General features: G+C 38.9%; 1 protein-coding gene across 3 annotated transcripts; it reads right to left on the reverse strand.

Moving 5' to 3' along the window:
• Nucleotides 1-1968: 1968 nt before the first annotated feature.
• On the reverse strand, nucleotides 1969-14905 carry EPCAM (epithelial cell adhesion molecule). Of its 3 annotated transcripts, none has more exons than XM_081591250.1 (9): nucleotides 14879-14905; nucleotides 11934-12041; nucleotides 11415-11655; nucleotides 10498-10563; nucleotides 9116-9179; nucleotides 5793-5894; nucleotides 4869-5069; nucleotides 3131-3175; nucleotides 1969-2435 (listed from the first exon to the last, which is right to left on the reverse strand). In XM_081591250.1, the coding sequence occupies exons 2-9, from the start codon at nucleotides 11998-12000 to the stop codon at nucleotides 2394-2396; spliced, it is 828 nt and encodes a 275-aa protein (XP_081447376.1). In that variant the 5' UTR covers nucleotides 12001-12041; nucleotides 14879-14905; the 3' UTR covers nucleotides 1969-2393. The 3 variants fall into 3 exon arrangements, with proteins under 3 accessions (XP_081447376.1, XP_081447375.1, XP_081447377.1); XM_081591249.1 differs by lacking the exon at nucleotides 14879-14905 and adding an exon at nucleotides 14504-14855; XM_081591251.1 differs by lacking the exon at nucleotides 14879-14905 and adding an exon at nucleotides 14170-14325.
• Between the last annotated feature and the right edge of the window lie 3061 nt (nucleotides 14906-17966).

Consider the following 17966-nt stretch of genomic DNA (forward strand, 5'->3'; position numbering starts at 1 on the left):
GCAGCACCCAGGGATTCTGCAGCCCTGGGCAGCTGATGACAGCTTCCCTGAGCACCGCCCCCTACACCCCAACTGTAAAAGGCAGCTTTGTACAGTGCCTTAGGTGTCAGATCTTTCCCTTAGCACCCTAGAACAGGGGTCAGCAAACTTTCTGTAAAGGATCAGAGTAGTGAGGCTTTGCTTCCCATTAGGTCAGTCTGTCACAATTAGCTGCCCTTGTAGTGAAAAACAGCCACGCTCAACACATGATCAAATGAGTGTAGCTATGCTCCTGTAAAACTTTATGGACACTGAAATTTTTATTCCATGTAATATTTTACACTATTTTACATATAGTGAAATATCCTTTCCATTTTTTTTCAACCATTTAAAAATGCAAAAACCATTTCTAGCTCCCAGTTTTGAAAACAGGTGGTAGACCAGGCTGCAAGCTGTAGTTTGATGACTCCTGTTCTTGAGGGCAAATTTTTCCAGTAAATTACAAAAGAGATTTTCGACAAGTTCTGCCAGTGCAGCACCACAGGAACTTCTCTGCTCTTCATCAAGCCACAGGTCTCTTCATCAGCCCTCTCCCAGGTCTGAACTCCAGCCCAGGGTGTATAGGGTTTCTTCTCTGGGTGCTGTCTCAGGCCTGGGGTGATGGCTGTTCCTTTTATCTGCTATTTTCATATTTGTCTGCTATCTGTCTTTAAAGTTCTCATTACTTTCGAGGACTGATTTTTGTTGCTGCATAACAAATTACGACAAATTTAGCATCTTAAGTAATAAACATTTATCACTTCACTTTCTGAGAAAGGAGTCCAAGCATAGGGTCTTTTCATTAGGGTTTTAAGACTACGGTGAAAATGTCACCGGGGTTCAGTCTCATCAAGAGCTGAAGTCCTCTTCTGAGCTCATTTGTTGAGAATTCACTTCCATGGTTGAGTGACTGAGGCCCTTAGCAACCAGGGTTGCCCAGCCATTTACTGATAGGTGACTCTCTCCAAAACATGGCAGTCTGCTTTACAGTTAACAGGAGAGTACATCTATTTCCGCTTTTTGTCTCCTACTTTTAGGCACTCTTTTGTAATCTCCCTTTTGAGTCAAGTGAAGAGGGATCATAATTGCATCTGGAAAATCCCTTCACCTCTGCCATGTAACTGAATCTCAGGGGTTATCACCTTATCATATTCACAGATCCTGCCCATACTCTAAGGGAAGAAATTATATAGAGCATATATATCATGGATAAGAAATCTTAGGAGTATTCTTGCCTGGAAAATCCCATGGACGGAAGAGCCTGGTAGGCTGCAGTCCATGGGGTCGCAAAGAGTCGGACACGACTGAGTGACTAAACTAAACTAAAACTAAAATGATAATATAAGAAATGGGAAGTATTACTATAAGAAACGAAAATAAATCATTACTAAAAAAAAAAAGAAATCTTAGGGGCCATCCTAGAATTCTGCCTACTACGGAAGGGATAAAAATCGTAGGTAAATGCTTAAATACAGCTTTTAAAATTTTCTTTAACATTCTTTTCATAGTATTTTTTAAAGTTTCTTATCAAAAGCAAAATATTTCAGGATACTTTAACTTCATATAAAATGTTTGTACCATAATTATTCAGTTGAAAAACTGGTGCTTCTAATACAACCAACCATGGAATTCACGTTCCACAACACTGTCCATCAATTCAGCCTTAAGGTATTAGTCTGCCAAAATGCCACTTTGTCTGAAATAGAATCTTAGATGGATTCAGAATAAAATTGCTTGTTTTTTCGTGTAGAAGTAATACGTTATTAATTTTATATTGAGTATACATGATTATCTGGAGGAGGAAATGGCAACCAGTTAGCACACATACACGCACACATACGTGATTACAAGGACCCATGCAAATTCTAATTTGTAGCTAGCATTCAGAGCATTTCTTAACCTATTATCTTATATGTATACTATGAAATTTGATTCAATGTGATTCAAAAGTTAGGAAACTCATTTTTTAAATGTTTATTTCATAGTTCATAAAAAAAGTTTATATGTACAAGACTCAAAGTAAATAGAAAAGCAGCTATTTAATCACAAATGGACAAGACAGTAGTCATTCAGACTACTGTGTAAGCGTATTTAATGCATGTCCTTCAATGTTAGGCATAAATAATTCAAACTATCAGTCCAAATTCTGGGTTTTAGATCTATATCTATAGGACACTTGTAGTCAAATTTTAAGATTGGTAAAGTCAATTTCAAACTGTTTATATTTTGAGTACAGGTTTAACTAGTACAAACATATGATGTTAACTAACAACACAACAGTGATCTTCAAAGATCTTCTCTTTGCCCCATGCGCATGTTTATAATCTGAGTCTGTTTACTAATTTCCCTTCTTGTAGTTATTCTTCAAATTAGTGTTATGCATTGAGTTCCCTATGCATCTCACCCATCTCCTTTATCTGAAATAGAGGGGAAAAGAGAAAAAAATTTTAAATAATTTTTCAATTTTTTGTTCATTCTGAAAATAGCTTAAAAAACAAAAAGCAAGAAAATTCTCTTCTACGTTTATGACATTTACATTTTTTAAAAAAGTGTACTACAAGGAAACACACATTGAATACATGATCCAAATTGCTTTTTAGTGATAAGATGGCCAGTGACAGAGAGAAGTAGAAGGTAAGCTAAATATTTAAGGAAGAACCATTTTCTATTATCAGTCTTTTTTATGGGTGAGGGAATTGAAGTTTAAAATTAAATTATTTTTGTCTCAGGTTGCAAAATTAATTGTAGACAGAACCAAGACAAGGTAATGACAACTACTCCAGATGGCAAACATCTTGCTGTGTGGCAGGTGTGGGGCTGACACTTTACACAGATTATTCTATTTAATCCTTACAAAGGGTCTGTACTATCATCCCCATCTTACAGATAAAGGAAACATGGAGGCTTAAAGGAAGTTAAACAACTCACCCAGCTATTAAGTGGTCAGAATTCAATATAATCTGGTCTGTACTGTGACACTCTCCCTAAGATCCTAAGGTCTACGCTGTAAAGGGACTCAAGTGTAGTTGAGATCCATTAGTGTCTGGAAGGTATAGTGATTATGAGGAATAAGAGATTAAACAAGGGCCTTTTAATTAAATAACCCACTTACCTCAGCTTTCTCATACTTTGCCATTCTTTTCTTTCTGGAAACAACCTAAGTGGAAAAAAAATGATTACTATTTGAGGACTGCTACCCGAACAAAAAGTTAGTCTAAACTGACATACATACTTTTAATGAACACAATTCTGATCTGAAAAAATTTAATTTTAAAATCCATAGATATTGTTTTTAAATGCATCAAGAAAACAATGAACAATCTTCAGTGAAATTTAACAGCCTAGTGTTCATTCTTCCACATCTTGTTCCATCCTAATACAAACATAACACGTATGCATGTAAGTTTTGGGGGTCTAAAAATAGGATCATGCAATATAATTTCCCTCTTTACACAGCCTGTACCCACATCACAGGAATTCTTCCAGATCGAAAGCTATGGATAGAACTCTTTCTCTCTAGTAGCCATTTTATTCCACAGCATGGATGCCCCAGAGTTTACTCATCCATTCTTCCCTGGATGTACACTCAGGCTGTTTCCAGGTTCATCCTTACTAGCAACACAATACATGACTTTGACCATGCTTCCTTATTACTTGTGCTTTTATTTCTATAGGACAATTAGATTTCTATGATCAACCTTCCATGTATTTATTTGCCATCTGGAATTCCTTTTCTGTAAATTGTCTACTCTCACCTATTACCATTTCTTTCTTTAGTTTCCTCATCAGTTTGTAAGAACTCTTTATATATTATGCATAATAACCTTTTTTTGTTTTATTCATAGTGAATATTTTCCCTGAGTCTGTCATTGATATACATATATTTTTTTTTCACTTTACAGCATCTCTGCCATACGAAATATTTAATTTCAATGAAGTCAAATATAATGACTTCCTTCATGGACTCCAGATTTCCCACCTTACTTGGTTTCTTTTACTACAAGGTTGTACAAACATTTCATAAATTAATTTTGAGACTTATTTTACTCTTTAACATTTTGAACTATAACCCATCCAGAATTTGAGTTTGAACACGGGTGAACTGGCCCACTCCTTTCGTGCTGCTGTGCAGAAGGTGCTATTCACACACAGCTGAGCAATGTGACCAGCTCTGGTGGGGTGAAACAGGAATCCGTCTTTTGTTTTCTTCCAGATGGATAGCAAAAAAATGTAAGTTGTCGTATGCCACAAATCTGTCTTTATTCTGTCATGTTGGTAAGATTTCCTGATGCTGAAGCATCGTTACGTATCTACAACAAACCCTGCTTCTTCAGGTGATATGGTCTTCTGTAGCACTACTAAGTTCAATTTACTACTCTTTTATTTAAACTGTGGCTTCACGTTTATCCCTTTAACTCTTTTTTATGCTAACATTGTGTTTCAATGTTAACATGTGTTCACAATGTGTTCAATGAAATGTTGTTTCATCTCACTGAGTGGTTTGGAAATTCAGATTATTTTGCACTTATCCTGGCAAGAGTGTTGAATTGTACTCTTGTGTGCAGTGAGGACAACTAAAGGACAGTGGCTACTCAATGGCAACATAACCGACCAGTGAAGTGCTCAGCTACAAGCTTTTCTCAGATCAGCATCCTTTCTTGCTTCATAAGGTTGACTATTTTACAAAAAGGGGCCAGAAATACAATAGATTCATTCAGCATAAAGGAGTACAACAAATGAAGATTTTGTTTCATTAACTTATTTTGGAACATGGTAGGGGCTTTTTCATATTATCACCATTTCTTGAAAGAAAAGATCCTTAAATGAAATTTTACTTGTTCCAAACTCACCAGCACAATGATTCCAGCAACAATTGCTACTACCACAACCACAATGACGGCAATAATACCAGCTTGTAGACCCTGCATTGAAAATTCAGGTGGTTTTTCATCAACATAGTAAATTGAAGTTCGACCAGGATCTAGATCCAGTAGTTCCCCATTTACTTTCAGGTCCATCCTTTTGGAAAGGAACAAGGATTCATCTTTAACCTATATTGAGGAGAAAAGCAATTTAAAATAGTTAAGAAAAACCTACCACGGCCATGAATTATGTGCTAATTATGTACCAAAAGAGCTGCTGCCAAGAATCTTTATGGTTTTGGTGATAACAGTCTCATCCATTGAAAAAAAAAAAAACCTTTATGACAGGAAATTTTCAAACATATATAAAAGTAAAAATTATAGTAAAATGAGGTCCATGTACCTATTACTCAGGTTCAATAATATAAACACAAGGCCAATCTTATCTATTCTTCCTTTTCTCCCAACCCCCTAGCCTCCCCTTGGCCTGGGTACTTTCTTTGGTTTTCTTGGCTACACTGCACAGTTTGTGAGATCTTAGTTCCATGACCAGAGATTGAACTTGGGCCCCTGGCAGTGAAAGCAGAGTCCTAACCACTGGATGATCAGGTAATTCCCTAACCTGGTTATTTTGAAGGGAATCCCAGACTTCATCAGAAAATAGCTCACTTTAGTATATTAAAGTTTAAACACACATTTTAATCCCACCAGCAATTTTTACAGAGTTTCTTGTTCATGGAAATTATAGTAGGGAAGACTAGACTCACAAGCTAAATAACTGCCAAGGAGGTAACAAGAATCATAAGAGAGAAGATATTCTAGGCATAACAATTTGATAAAAAGGTCTAAAAGTAGAGAAATAGATGAAAGACATTTCTAAAACAGGAATAAAATAAGAAAGATTATACTCACATCTTTTTCAAAATAATAAGCCACATCAGCAATATCCACATCATTCTGAGTTTTCTGAGAAGAATTTTGTACCAGATCAATAGTGATAACATCGTTCTCATACTGGGGGGAAGTAAAAAATACAAATTAATATTACTATAACAAAAATTGTATGAAAATATCATTGTTCAACAATCAGAATATTCAGTTTGATTGTCTGTAACCTGCATGTGCTGGTGTTTCTTGTCATTAGTGGATAATTTGGTTTTTCACTAACAATAACATCAAAATCTTTGGAAGGTTTTAAATCAATCCAAGGGATAGAATAAAATAGCAATGCAACCAAAGATAATTATAATTTTTTTTTCAAAAGAGAATTTTCTTTTCCTAAAAAGATTTTGAACAAGATATTAAAGTACCTCATTTACTAAAATGCTGAAGAAATGCAATCCAAAAGCATTTACCATGTTCTGCTTTTAGGAAGGAAAAAAAGCATGTCCCTACGAAAAATTCTTTTAAAAAATGATGTCAATATTTTGCCTTGAAAGAATTCCATCACACTATTAGAGCATTTTTCAAGCAGAGTTGAAAGAGTTAAGGAAGGGCTAACTGGTTAAAGACTAGCTCCTGAAACCAAAGACAACAGGACTAAGTAGCATCCTGAAGTAAGTAGTCAATCCTAAAGCAACCAGTCAATCCTAAAGGAAATCAACCCTGAATATTCATTGGAAGGACTGATGCTGAAGCTGAAGTTCCAATACTTTGGCCACCTGATATGAAGAACGACTCACTGGAGAAGACCCTGATGCTGGGAAAGATTGAGGGCAGGAGGAGAAGGGGGTGACAGAGGATGAGATGGTTGGATGACATCACCGACTCAACAGACATGAGTTGATAATGAAGGACAGGGAAGCCTGGCCTGCTGCAGTCCATGGGGCCGCAGAGAGTCAGACACAACTGAGCAACTGAACAACAATAACAACAAAAGTAAATATTGCTAAAAGCAACCAGAGAGAGAGATTTTCCAAGGTAAGAAGACTGGCATGTGCTGGGGAAACTAAAACACACTACCTTTTCTGTAAGGGTAAACTGAGGTTTTTCAAGAGTATGGACGGAAAGCAATAACAGGGGATTCTTTAGATTAAGAGCCCAGGGCTTAAAGTGTTATTCAAATACAGTTCAACCACTATCAAAAATCACACCCAAACCAAACTGTCCAACCAACCCTCTCTCTTTTTTTTTTTTTTGAGTGTAGAATAAAACCTTTACTTTTCATCTTAACTGATATAACAGGTAATAGTTTAAAATAGTAGAAACAATGCATTTGATTTTGTGTAAGTGAAATTAATGACACCAAATGGAATAAGGGATGGGAGGAAGAGGTTGGGATTGTTCTGTTATTATAAAGTACTCATACTACCCATGAAATAGTATAATGGTACTTGAAAGTAAACTTGGATTAGTTGTGAATGTGTGTTACAAACTCCAAGGCAACCATTTTTTAAGGAGTAAAAAAACAAACAAAGCACAAAAAAAGTATAGAACTAGTGAAAAATGAGGAAATGCAATTTAAAAATGCTTACTTAAAACCACAAAAGAAAAAGAGTGAAAGGAAAACACTTTGGTCTAAACATACTAATTAAGACACAAGATACTGTCCAAGAGTTTTTTAAAAACTCCTATATGTTGTCCATAAGAAATCCACTTTAAATATGAAGACACATGTAGTTTAAAAGTAAATGGATACTAGTCTATCATGCTAACACTAGTCCACAAACAAGCAGGAGTAGCCATATTAATTCCAGAAAGAGTGGACTTTGGAGTAAGGAAAGTTATTAGGGATAAAGAGAGGCATGACAAAATGAAGGGGCCAACCCAGCCCCTTAAGAACAGTCCTTAAGGTGAATGAGTGAGTGAAAGTCACTTAGTCGTTTCGACTCTTTGCGACCCCATGGACAATCCAGTCCATGGAATTCTCCAGGCCAGAATACTGGAGTGGGTAGCCTTTCCCTTCTCCAGGGGATCTTCCCGACCCAGGGATCAAACCAGGGTCTCCTGCATTGCAGGCGGATTCTTTACCAACTGAGCTGTCAGGGAGGCCCACCCTTAAGGTATATGTGCCAGACAGCAGCATCAGAGTGCCATTCGGCAGAAACAACTTCAGAGAGGCATAGAGGAACCTGCTATCATAGTTGAGACTTCAACACCCCTCTATCAGAAATGGACAGAGCCAACAGGAGAAGGCAATGGCACCCCACTCCAGTACTCTTGTCTGGAAAATCCCATGGATGGAGGAGCCTGGTGGGCTGCAGTCAATGGGGTCGCTAAGAGTCGGACACGACTGAGCAACTTCACTTTCACTTTTCACTTTCATGCATTGCAGAAGGAAATGGCAACCCACTCCAGTGTTCTTGCCTGGAGAATCCCAGGGATGGGGGAGCCTGGTGGGCTGCCATCTATGGGGTCGCACAGAGTCGGACACGACTGAGGTGACTTATCAGCAACAGGCAGAAAATTGATAAGGACACTTTCAAGCTCAATTAATACCATCGATCAACTGGATATAATGAACATCTAGGCCTACTTCATCTAACAACAGAATACATAGTCTTCTCAGGCTCACATGGAGCATTTATCCAGATAAATCACATTCTAGACCATAAAACACACCTTAACAAATTTTAAAAAATAGAAATTATACAGTGTCTGTTCTCAGGCCACAATGGAATCAAACTAGAAATCAACAACAAATCACTAGAACCCCCCAAATTCTTGGAGATGATGCCACATTCTTCTAAATAATGCAGGTTAGTTGCTTCAGTCATGTCTGACTCTCCAACTCCATGGACTGTAGCCCACCGGGCTCCTCTGTGGAATTCTCCAGGCAAGAATACTGGAGTGGGTAGCCATTCCCTTCTCTAGAGGATCTTCCCAACCCAGGGATTGAACCTGAGTCTCCAGCCTTGCAGGCCGATTCTTTTACCATCTGAGCCACCATCCCAAGAGAAATTTTTGAATGTTTTGAACTAAATGAAAGTGAAAATATCAAATGTGTGGGGCACAGTGAAAGCAGTACTTTGAAGGGAATTTATAGCAGTGAGTGCATATGTTGGTTAAAAAAAAGAGATCTAAAACCAATATTTAAGCTTCCACCTGCTGCTGCTGCTAAGTCGCTTCAGTCGTGTCCGACTCTATGTGACCCCATAGACGGCAGCCCACCAGGCTCCTCCGTCCATGGGATTTTCCAGGCAAGAGTACTGGAGTGGGGTGCCATTGCCTTCTCCACAACCAACTCTCTGTTAAAGCCCATCTGCTTAAAAAAAAAAAAACCAAAAAAATCTTACCAGAATATTTGTGATATATTTTGGATCCAGTTGATAACGATTTGTGATTACCTCCTTGAGTGCACTGTAAAAAAAAAAAATGCCATCTTGCAACTATCATCAAAATAATTCATATTCTAAAACTAATAATTCATATTAATGCAAAAACTGTAGAGTTCTAGTTTTACTAGAAACAGGACATTTACACAGTATCCAAGTACCTACCCACAGATTATATTAATTACAAAGAGAAAAATGGTAACTCCACAGTGGAGAAACCTGGTGGACACCACCCTGACCACAGTTAACATCACTAGTGAAGGTATAAGCTGACTTTGTGTGCCTCCCAGTGTGAAGTCTGAGACGGACACAAGGTGATTGTAAGTAGTTTTTTTTGTCAAAAATGCATTACTTGAATTTAACTATGAGGAAACATGAGACCAATCCAAAACTGAAGGACAGTCTATAAAATAATTTGCCCATACTCTTCAAAATGGCACCCCACTCCAGTACTTTTGCCTGGAAAATCCCATGGACGGAAGAGCCTGGTAGGCTACAGTCCATGGGGTCGCTAAGAGTCGGACACGACTGAGCGACTTTACTTTCAGTTTTCCCATCCATGCACTGGAGAAGGAAATGGCAACCCACTCCAGTATTCTTGCCTGGAGAATCCCAGGGATGGCGGAGCCTGGTGGGCTGCCGTCTATGGGGTCGCACAGAGTCGGACACGACTGAAGCGACTTAGCAGCAACTTAGCAGCAACTCTTCAAAAATATCAATGTCATGGTTTATAATTTAAATATTAATTAAAATTTTCAATTTTATTGGAAAGACAAAGAAAGGCCAAAGCAGTGTTCCAAAGCAGTGTTCCATGTTTAAAGAGACTGAACAGTCGTAACAACTAAATGCATGATCACAGACTGGGTTCCGGATTAGAGGGGAAAAATTTGCCACAAAAAATGTTGGGAAAACTGGAACAATGTGGTTTAATGATAAATTTCCTGAATTTGATAACTGTACAGTGATTATATAAGAGAATGACTTTTTTTTCTAGGAAAAGATACACTATAGTATTTAGGGATCAGGATGCATGTTATCTAGAACTCGCTCTCAAATGGTTCTGCAGAAATCATATTTATACATGCTCAGCTAGATACAGAAAGTACACACACACGCATACTCATATAAAATATGGCAAAATCTTCACTGGTGAATCTGAGCAAAGGTTACTGTATAGGAATCTGTACAATTCTTATACCTCTATCTTTTAAAGTTAAAAAATATTTATATTATCTTATTTTTCAGAAATATGAAAAAGTAATGAGACTTTAATTTATCTAATGGTGTAAGATGGAAGATTTGAGTACCAACTCTACAAATATAATGCATTTAATAGCACTTACGACTGCAAACTTTGAAGATCATAAGGTTTTTCCCTTGTTTTGTGTTTTAGTTCAATGATGATCCAGCTATAAAGTAAAGAGACAATACTGATTAAACATAACAACTCTGCCTTTATATTATTTTTTTAATAAGTTAATACCAAAATTCCCACATGGAATTACAAGGAAATTAACAGAAAAAGGATCTATACTATAGACATGCCCTTCATTTCTCCCTTGGCCCTCAGATATTGTTTATAAAGAACTCAGCCATTCTAACATGGACCTTCTGGCCGCCACAGTCAAGATCACATAAAGCCAAGGCTTAGCTGGTCATGTTGGGCTACATTCAAGTGAAAAGACAAAAAGGCACTGAGAGAAAACAGCAAAGTGGCCACAGGCCTTCAGAAGACAGAAGTAGAGAGAGTGCCTTCCTTGGCTGTGATAACTTTTCAGTCTCAGTCTCTTCCAATAAAATCTTTTTGGCTTAAACTAGATGGAGTGTGTTTCCATTCCTCTTCATTACACAATCCCTAAAACAACCATATCTGACTTTAAAATACAATAAATAAGCAAATATATGAGTAGCTTAAATTGTTCATGTACACTGAACACCAATCCAACTTTGAAATACTGAACAGTGTTAAGTAAAAATATATAAGCAAAAGGAAAAACATTTAAAAATAAGATATAATACATTGCTAGTAAATTCACAGAAGATCTCTGGAAGGTTATGGCATGTGACATCAATTCTACGGAAGTAAACTGAGCAACTAGGGGGTTGAGACAGGATAGGATTGAGATGGGATTGTCATTGTCCACTCTTTTCTATCTTTTGAATTCTAAATCACAAAATCATGTTACATATTCAAAAGTACATTTAATTAAACGAATTCAAAAAGCATGAAAACAAGTAATATAGAGGCAGTCCAACTCACTAGGTCCTCACTGGCTCAGAGCAGGAGATTTCACTGTCCTTATCGGTTCTTCTGACCCCAGCAGTGTTCACACACCAACACGTGGAGGTGCCGTTGCACTGCTTGGCTTTAAAGAGCCCCTTGTCGTCACACTCGGGATCATAGAGCCCGTCATTATTCTGGATGGCGTCCTTTGGTTTCAGTCTTCTCCCAGACTTTGAGTGACTCATTTCTGCCTTCATCACCAAGCATTTACTAGCCACTGAAAGGAAAGTGTCATGCCAAACTGAAAAATAACTGCAGTTTTGTGTTTAAGGAAAAAATGTAATTTACTCCAAATTCCCAGGGCCAAAGATTATTACAGATTTTGTAAGTTTTCAGGTTCACTTTCTAAATCATAAGAAACTTCAAAGATGAGATAATGTTGACAAAATAGTATGATTCAGATTTGAGCCAATTAAACACTTCCAACTCAAGATGTATCAATTAAAGAAGTATAAATCAAATAAAACTTAAAGGCAATGAGGATATTCTACTCACATTTTGTGCAAATGACGGAATGTTGTGTACCAACTGAAGTACACTGGCACTGACTGAACGCATTCATAGAGCAGTTTGTGGTCAGTTTGTAGTTTTCACACACACATCCTGGTGGGGGAAAAAATCCACTTTAAAAATGAAGATGCAATATCAACTCTGATGTTGAATCAGCTAAATTATGTTCTGACAGTAATCCCCAAGTTACGGGACACACAGCCTTAAAGAGTGGTCCTGAATGTTTAACTTTTCAGCTACAATTGAAGTGGCTGACACAATGCTAAACAGGCAGTCTAATTTGCATGCTTTCCTACTTTTCTTTTTTAAACCAAGAATAAACCCGCCAAACATCAGATTCGGCTTTGCCTTCATGATACTCCCAAACTCAGCTTCTTCCCTTCTGTCCTGCTAAATACTCGCCTGCCATTCGTGACTCTCTTCCTCAAAATCAACAACACACTACTAATTATAAAATAATCAATAAGGACCTATTATATAGCACAGGAACTCTACTCAGTATTTTTTAATAACCTGTATGGGAAAAGAATCTGAAAAAATGGATATATGTACCTGTATAACTGAACCACTTTGCTATATACCTGAAACTAATATGTTATAAATCAACTAGATCCCAATATAAAATAAAAATTAAGTTAAAAATGCCAATTCTAGGATCAGTGAATAACTCACATTACTTCCCTCTTCCCACCCTTTAATTAATAAGAGATACTTCTTTTGAGACTTAATGGAAACATACTCAATCCCTGGACAATTTTGTGTCTTGGAAAAATTATATTTTCAATTGAATTGGGAGGTACCTCTTTCCTAACTAAATTAAATCCTAGTACCTAATTTTGAAAGTGCTATTAAGCACCCTATCCTGGATATTGATACCAGTTTAATAGTTATATCTTTGACTATCTCAAAAGTTCATTTTAACTTCAAATTGACAAGTCCACTTAATTTCTTTTATTAGTCTAGATAAGAGAGTGCAAGCATTATAAACAAACACTAACTTTTAACAGGGTGAAGAACTGATATATTGAAACTTCGTATCTCAAGTTGGCTTTAATTTTTCCCTGTTTAAATTATAGTCAATATGAACCACCTATATAATCTGCCCATCACTAAACTCAGCATTGGGGTCACAAAAAAGAAAAAGCCTAGTGGCTACCCTCAAGGAGTTAAAAATCTTACGCTGCGCTATGCTATATACTGCTCAGAGAAGTTATGCCTAAACATCGTGAAATTTAAAAATGACAATCAGGCACACACTTTCTGAACACACTCTGACAGCAGCTATTATCACTTTAAAGCAATTTGTTTTGGTCCTGACACAGGGCATGCGGAATCTTAGTTCCCCAACCAGAGGTCCTACCCAGTGCCTTCTGCAGTGGAAGCATTGCGTCTTAATCGCTGAACGGCCAGGGAATTCCCACTTCAAAGCAATTTAAAATTAAGTATTTAGCCTCAGACTGAAGTTGAAATAACATGAGTTGATTAAACTGCATTATTTTGAAAGTGTAATGAATTAGGCCGAACACTGTTGGTGAAACTATAAAAATAAAAGCTTTTCCAGAAAGCTGGTTAAACGACACCTCACTGCTAGCCACCACCTTACAAATAAATCAAGAGATGGCGGCCAAGATGTTTATTCCAGAGTAAGAAAACCTGGAATCAAATCACACGTCCAAGGTTAGGATAAGGATGCGACCTTCCAGGCTACAGATTGTGTTATATCACTTAAATCGTGTTTTTCAAGACTAAAGGAAACGGAAAACTGAATACAATGTAGAGAGGTGAGGATGGCGGGGATCAAGACCTAAAACAACGTGTTTAGGTTTAGGGTAATGTTTAGAACAAAGTCTGAAAGAAAAATACATCTAATTATTAATTACAGGATTCTTTTAAAATGGTGGCATTATTGTTTTTTTTTTTAAACTCTTTACGATTATCGATATAGCTGGATTTCCTACAATAAACTTGGCATTACTTATATAATCCTTAAAGAGAAAATATCCATACAACCGGGTAGTCAAGGCCAGGAGGACGCCCGGTCCCCCGCCTCCCCTCCTCCCCCGCCCCCCCGCACAGGTGCAAAGCGGCCCCAGAGGCCTCGCCGCGGTCGAGGCCTGCGACACATCCGGGGGCCGCCGCAGGTGCCCGAGGAGGGGCGGGGCCGAAGGTCGCAGTCGCAGAGTCCCCTCCCGGCCCAGGCAGGTTTCCGCCTCGACAAAACCTCAAGTGCGCAGGGGCCAGAGGAGGTGGGCGCGCCGAAGCGGCGGCGAACGCGGCCGCTCAGTCCCCTACCGGTCCCTCCGCCCCTGCCCTGGACCATTTTTCCAGAGAGGCGAGCAGAGCGCCAAGCGAGGCTGCTCCCTCCCGCCGCGCGAGTGGGCGCCTTCCCGCCACCTCCCACCCTCAGGGGGCCTGGGCAGCCCCGCGCCGTCCATCTCCAGGCGGGAAAGCGCGGCCCCTTCCCCGCGTTCTACATCTAGGGCACCGAGGACTGCCACCACCACCGCCCCCGCCCCGCCCCCCGGTCCTCCTATCCTCACGACTCCGCTCCTCACCTTCCTGGGCTGCGGCCACCGCCGCCGTCGCCGCGGCGACCAGGAGCCCGAAAGCGAGGACCTGGGGGGGCGCCATGCTGCGCGCGCCGAGGACTAGGGCGCTAGAGCGCGAGGGCGCCAGGCGGGTCGAGGGCTGGCGGGAGGACAAACGGACAGAGTAGGTAATCGCAAGCCCACTGGCCGGCGGGACGGCGTGAGGCGTGGGACGCGCGAGTCCGCGTCGAGAGGACTGCAGCGAGGTGTTCGGGGATCAGACGGTGGTGCTAGCTGGCCGACGGACTGCGCGATTTGGGCGCGCGGTGAAGCGGCGCAGACCTGCCTGACCTGGCGGCCCCGCCCCCGGCCCCGCCCCAGTCTCTGCCGGCGGCGGCTCACCTCTGCAGGCCGGTTCTCCGCGTGGTCACCGCCGGGGGGCGGGGGCAGGAAACAGGCTCCCCTCCCCTCCCCCACCCCGGGCGCGGCCGTTGGGATCCCACCCTCTTCCCAGGTGTGCGCCGGGTCCGCCCGGTCCCCGCCGCCTCCAGGTGCTTCCTCCCGCGGCGGCCGGTGAGGTGGGAAGGGTGGGACCCTGGAGAAAGTTGGAAAATACTGACACTTGTTGTTCAGTAGTGAGAGCACCACTCTGAAACCTCCAAGAAATGGGGTCTGGAGGAAAGAGTGAGGGGGCAGGGAGGAGGAAGGTGGACGGTGAAATGGAGAACTGTCCCAACCTCCGTAAAAATAGACCTCTGACTTTACCTGGCGGTTTAATTGTAGGCCTGTGAAACGAAGAAAAGAAAAACAAATCTCCCTAGCTCTCAGAATGACAAACTCGTGTTCCTTATAATTATTCTCAATGTCTTTTCCATTTCTTATAAGTCTTTTTAGCATTTGAAGGTTTAAGAAAAGATGTTCCCATAGAGGGAAATGCTGGAAACTGAAATTATCTGGGTTGATTAATATTAGAGAAGAATGCTGATAAGTATTGCGAAAATATAGAGAAGTAGAAACAAGGACAATTATTTCAGCTCAAATGAGTTCAGATTACAACAAGCTGTTGTTACACTCAAAACTGTTGTGACGTGAAACTTTTAATACCTATTAAAGTATTAAGTGTATTTAATGTTATTTTGTTAGCTGCAATATCATTATGACCTATTTTTAAGTCTTTCTTCCAGCTTAAATTATCGAAGAGTTCAAAAGAGGAAAAGTGAAAAGGCAATTTAAAGATTCAACTAATTTTGATTAATTTTTACAAATATATATAAAATCATGGATTATGCTTTTATTGAGCAATAATTTAAGTGTGTTGTGAGCCTGGTGGGCTACAGTCCTTAGGGTCACAAAAGAGTTGGACAAGGCTTAGGGACTAAACAACAACTTTCCTAACTCTCCTAATGTAAATAATTACATTGTTGAAGTAAATACCAATATAATGTGAATTTTACTGGGACATTAAGTTATTTAATTATTTGATTATTGACATCTTAAGGAAATCCTATCAGTGTTTTAAATCTGAAAATCTAAACTGTCTAGACCTAAGTTCTGGAACTTTGTGATCTTTTCAAAAATTTCTTCAAATGAAAAGACTGTTACTATCAAATCAGGAACAACTATCAGCCAGATTTTTGTTATCTTCTGCATTTGGGATGTTTGAGGAAGTTACACACCACCAGCCCCCAAACTACACACATTTTTCCCAAGAATAACTGGTTATTGTGGCTTTGTTTGCAAAATATTCCATTGCCAAGTCTGAATCTGTTATCTACCTAATCCAGAAAAATTGAATCTTTTAATAACTTGACAGCTCTTTATTAAATGTTGATTTCATTAAAGTGAATTGAGTAAACATGACTATTAAATAAATGACAAAATACCACAGTAATCTGACTTGTAGTATTTGAGTATACATCCAAGATATTGTTTCTTTTTATGGCTCTTTAATACATTCTCAATTTGTCACTGCTCAAAATTGCTCTCATTTTATACTTTGTGAATCTTTTGTAGCTTCATTTCTGTATTTAAGAACATTTCTTAATAGTTTCATACACAAGTATACTCTTTAAATTGTTCTGAAGTTTTACAGGTGTTGCTTTTTAATTTTCACAGTAGTCAGTTTGATATCTAATATTTGACTAAGAAAAATATGACTATTAAAATTTGTATCTAAACTTTTCTGACAAAACTCACAGCCCATCAGTTAAGAGTCCAATTAAAAAACCAATGTCAAAGACAAAGAATGGATAGAAAAAAACTGGTTAAGAAAGATATAATGGGTAGTGCAAAATATTGCTATGATAGGGATTTGGGTTGTGACTTTCCCTTGAAATCAAAAAGATAATGTTAAATATAGTTTTGGAGAAAAGTTAGTATCCTGTTCTTTAAAAACAAGGGTGCTGTTTAAGAAAATTACTCATTTTATACTCAATATTCTATCTTACAGTTTCTTCACAGAGATTTTAGAGTGTGTATGTGTAAAATTTAATGAAACCTAAAATGAGATGAATGTTTTCCTTGTAGATTGCTAGTGTAGGGGTCCCCAACCTCCAGGATCTCATGGCTGGTGATCTAAGGTGGAGCTGATGTAATAATAATATAAATAAAAGTGCACAATAAATGTAACGCACTTGAATCATTGCGAAACTACACCCCAACTCCTGTCGGTGGAAAAATTGTCTCTCATGAAACCAGTGTCTGTGCCAAAGAGGTTGGGGACTGCTGAGCTAGAGGAAAGTGTAATGTGCAGATATTTGCTATAAAGGGCTATTAATTCTTAAAATTTTAGTTATTTCATGAGCAACACATTAGTAGAAAGCAAAAATACATGACATAGAGTGAAGAATGAAAGCTCTTTCTGACCACTCATCAGCAAATCCCTCTATCCCCTAGATAATACTCATTAACAGTCTGGTAGTCATACAACTGAACACAGCAATTCATACAACTGTATTCTTCATACAGTATTTCTCACATATACTAAAGAACCTGGTTTCATAGAATGTACTCTGCAGAATAGAGGATATTACTTAGTTTGGTTTAGGTTTATAAAAATAGTCTGTATAATTCAGAGTCCACCTTAATACATACACATAATTATTTGTGTATAATTTTGATCAAGCATCATTATATTTGTCATTTAAAAAATTGACTTTGTCTGCAAAGCAGAACGCTTGACCCCTAGTCGTAAAGCCCTTTCCATATCTTTCTACCCTTGAAATCATTTTGTAAAATATAAAACACTACATAATAAGTACTTAGTACACTATTTAGTGGGCTACCCAGGTGGAGCAGTTGTAAAGAATCTGCCTGCCAATGCAGGAGACCAGGGTTTGATCCTTGGGTCGGGAAGATACCCTGGAGAAGGAAATAGCAACTCGCTACAGTCTGGGAAATCCTGTGGACAGAGGAGCCTGGCTGTCTACAGTCCACGGGGTCGCAAAGAGTTGGCTGTGACATGCCCACTATTGAGTACATTAATACGTAG

Source organism: Giraffa tippelskirchi, chromosome 4 (assembly GCF_054371585.1).
Source record: "Giraffa tippelskirchi isolate mGirTip1 chromosome 4, T2T-mGirTip1v1.2.pri, whole genome shotgun sequence".
Taxonomy (NCBI): Eukaryota; Metazoa; Chordata; class Mammalia; order Artiodactyla; family Giraffidae; genus Giraffa; species Giraffa tippelskirchi.

Coding starts and splice junctions, on each gene's coding strand:
- EPCAM (XM_081591249.1), bottom strand. CDS start 14,579: ATGGCGCCCCCCCAGGTCCTCGCTTTCGGGCTCCTGGTCGCCGCGGCG. Junction 12,042..14,503: donor GGTGGCCGCAGCCCAGGAAG/GTGAGGAGCGGA, acceptor TTCCCCCACCAG/GATGTGTGTGTGAAAACTAC. Junction 5,895..9,115: donor AATATATCACAAATATTCTG/GTAAGATTTTTT, acceptor ACTTCCCCCCAG/TATGAGAACGATGTTATCAC.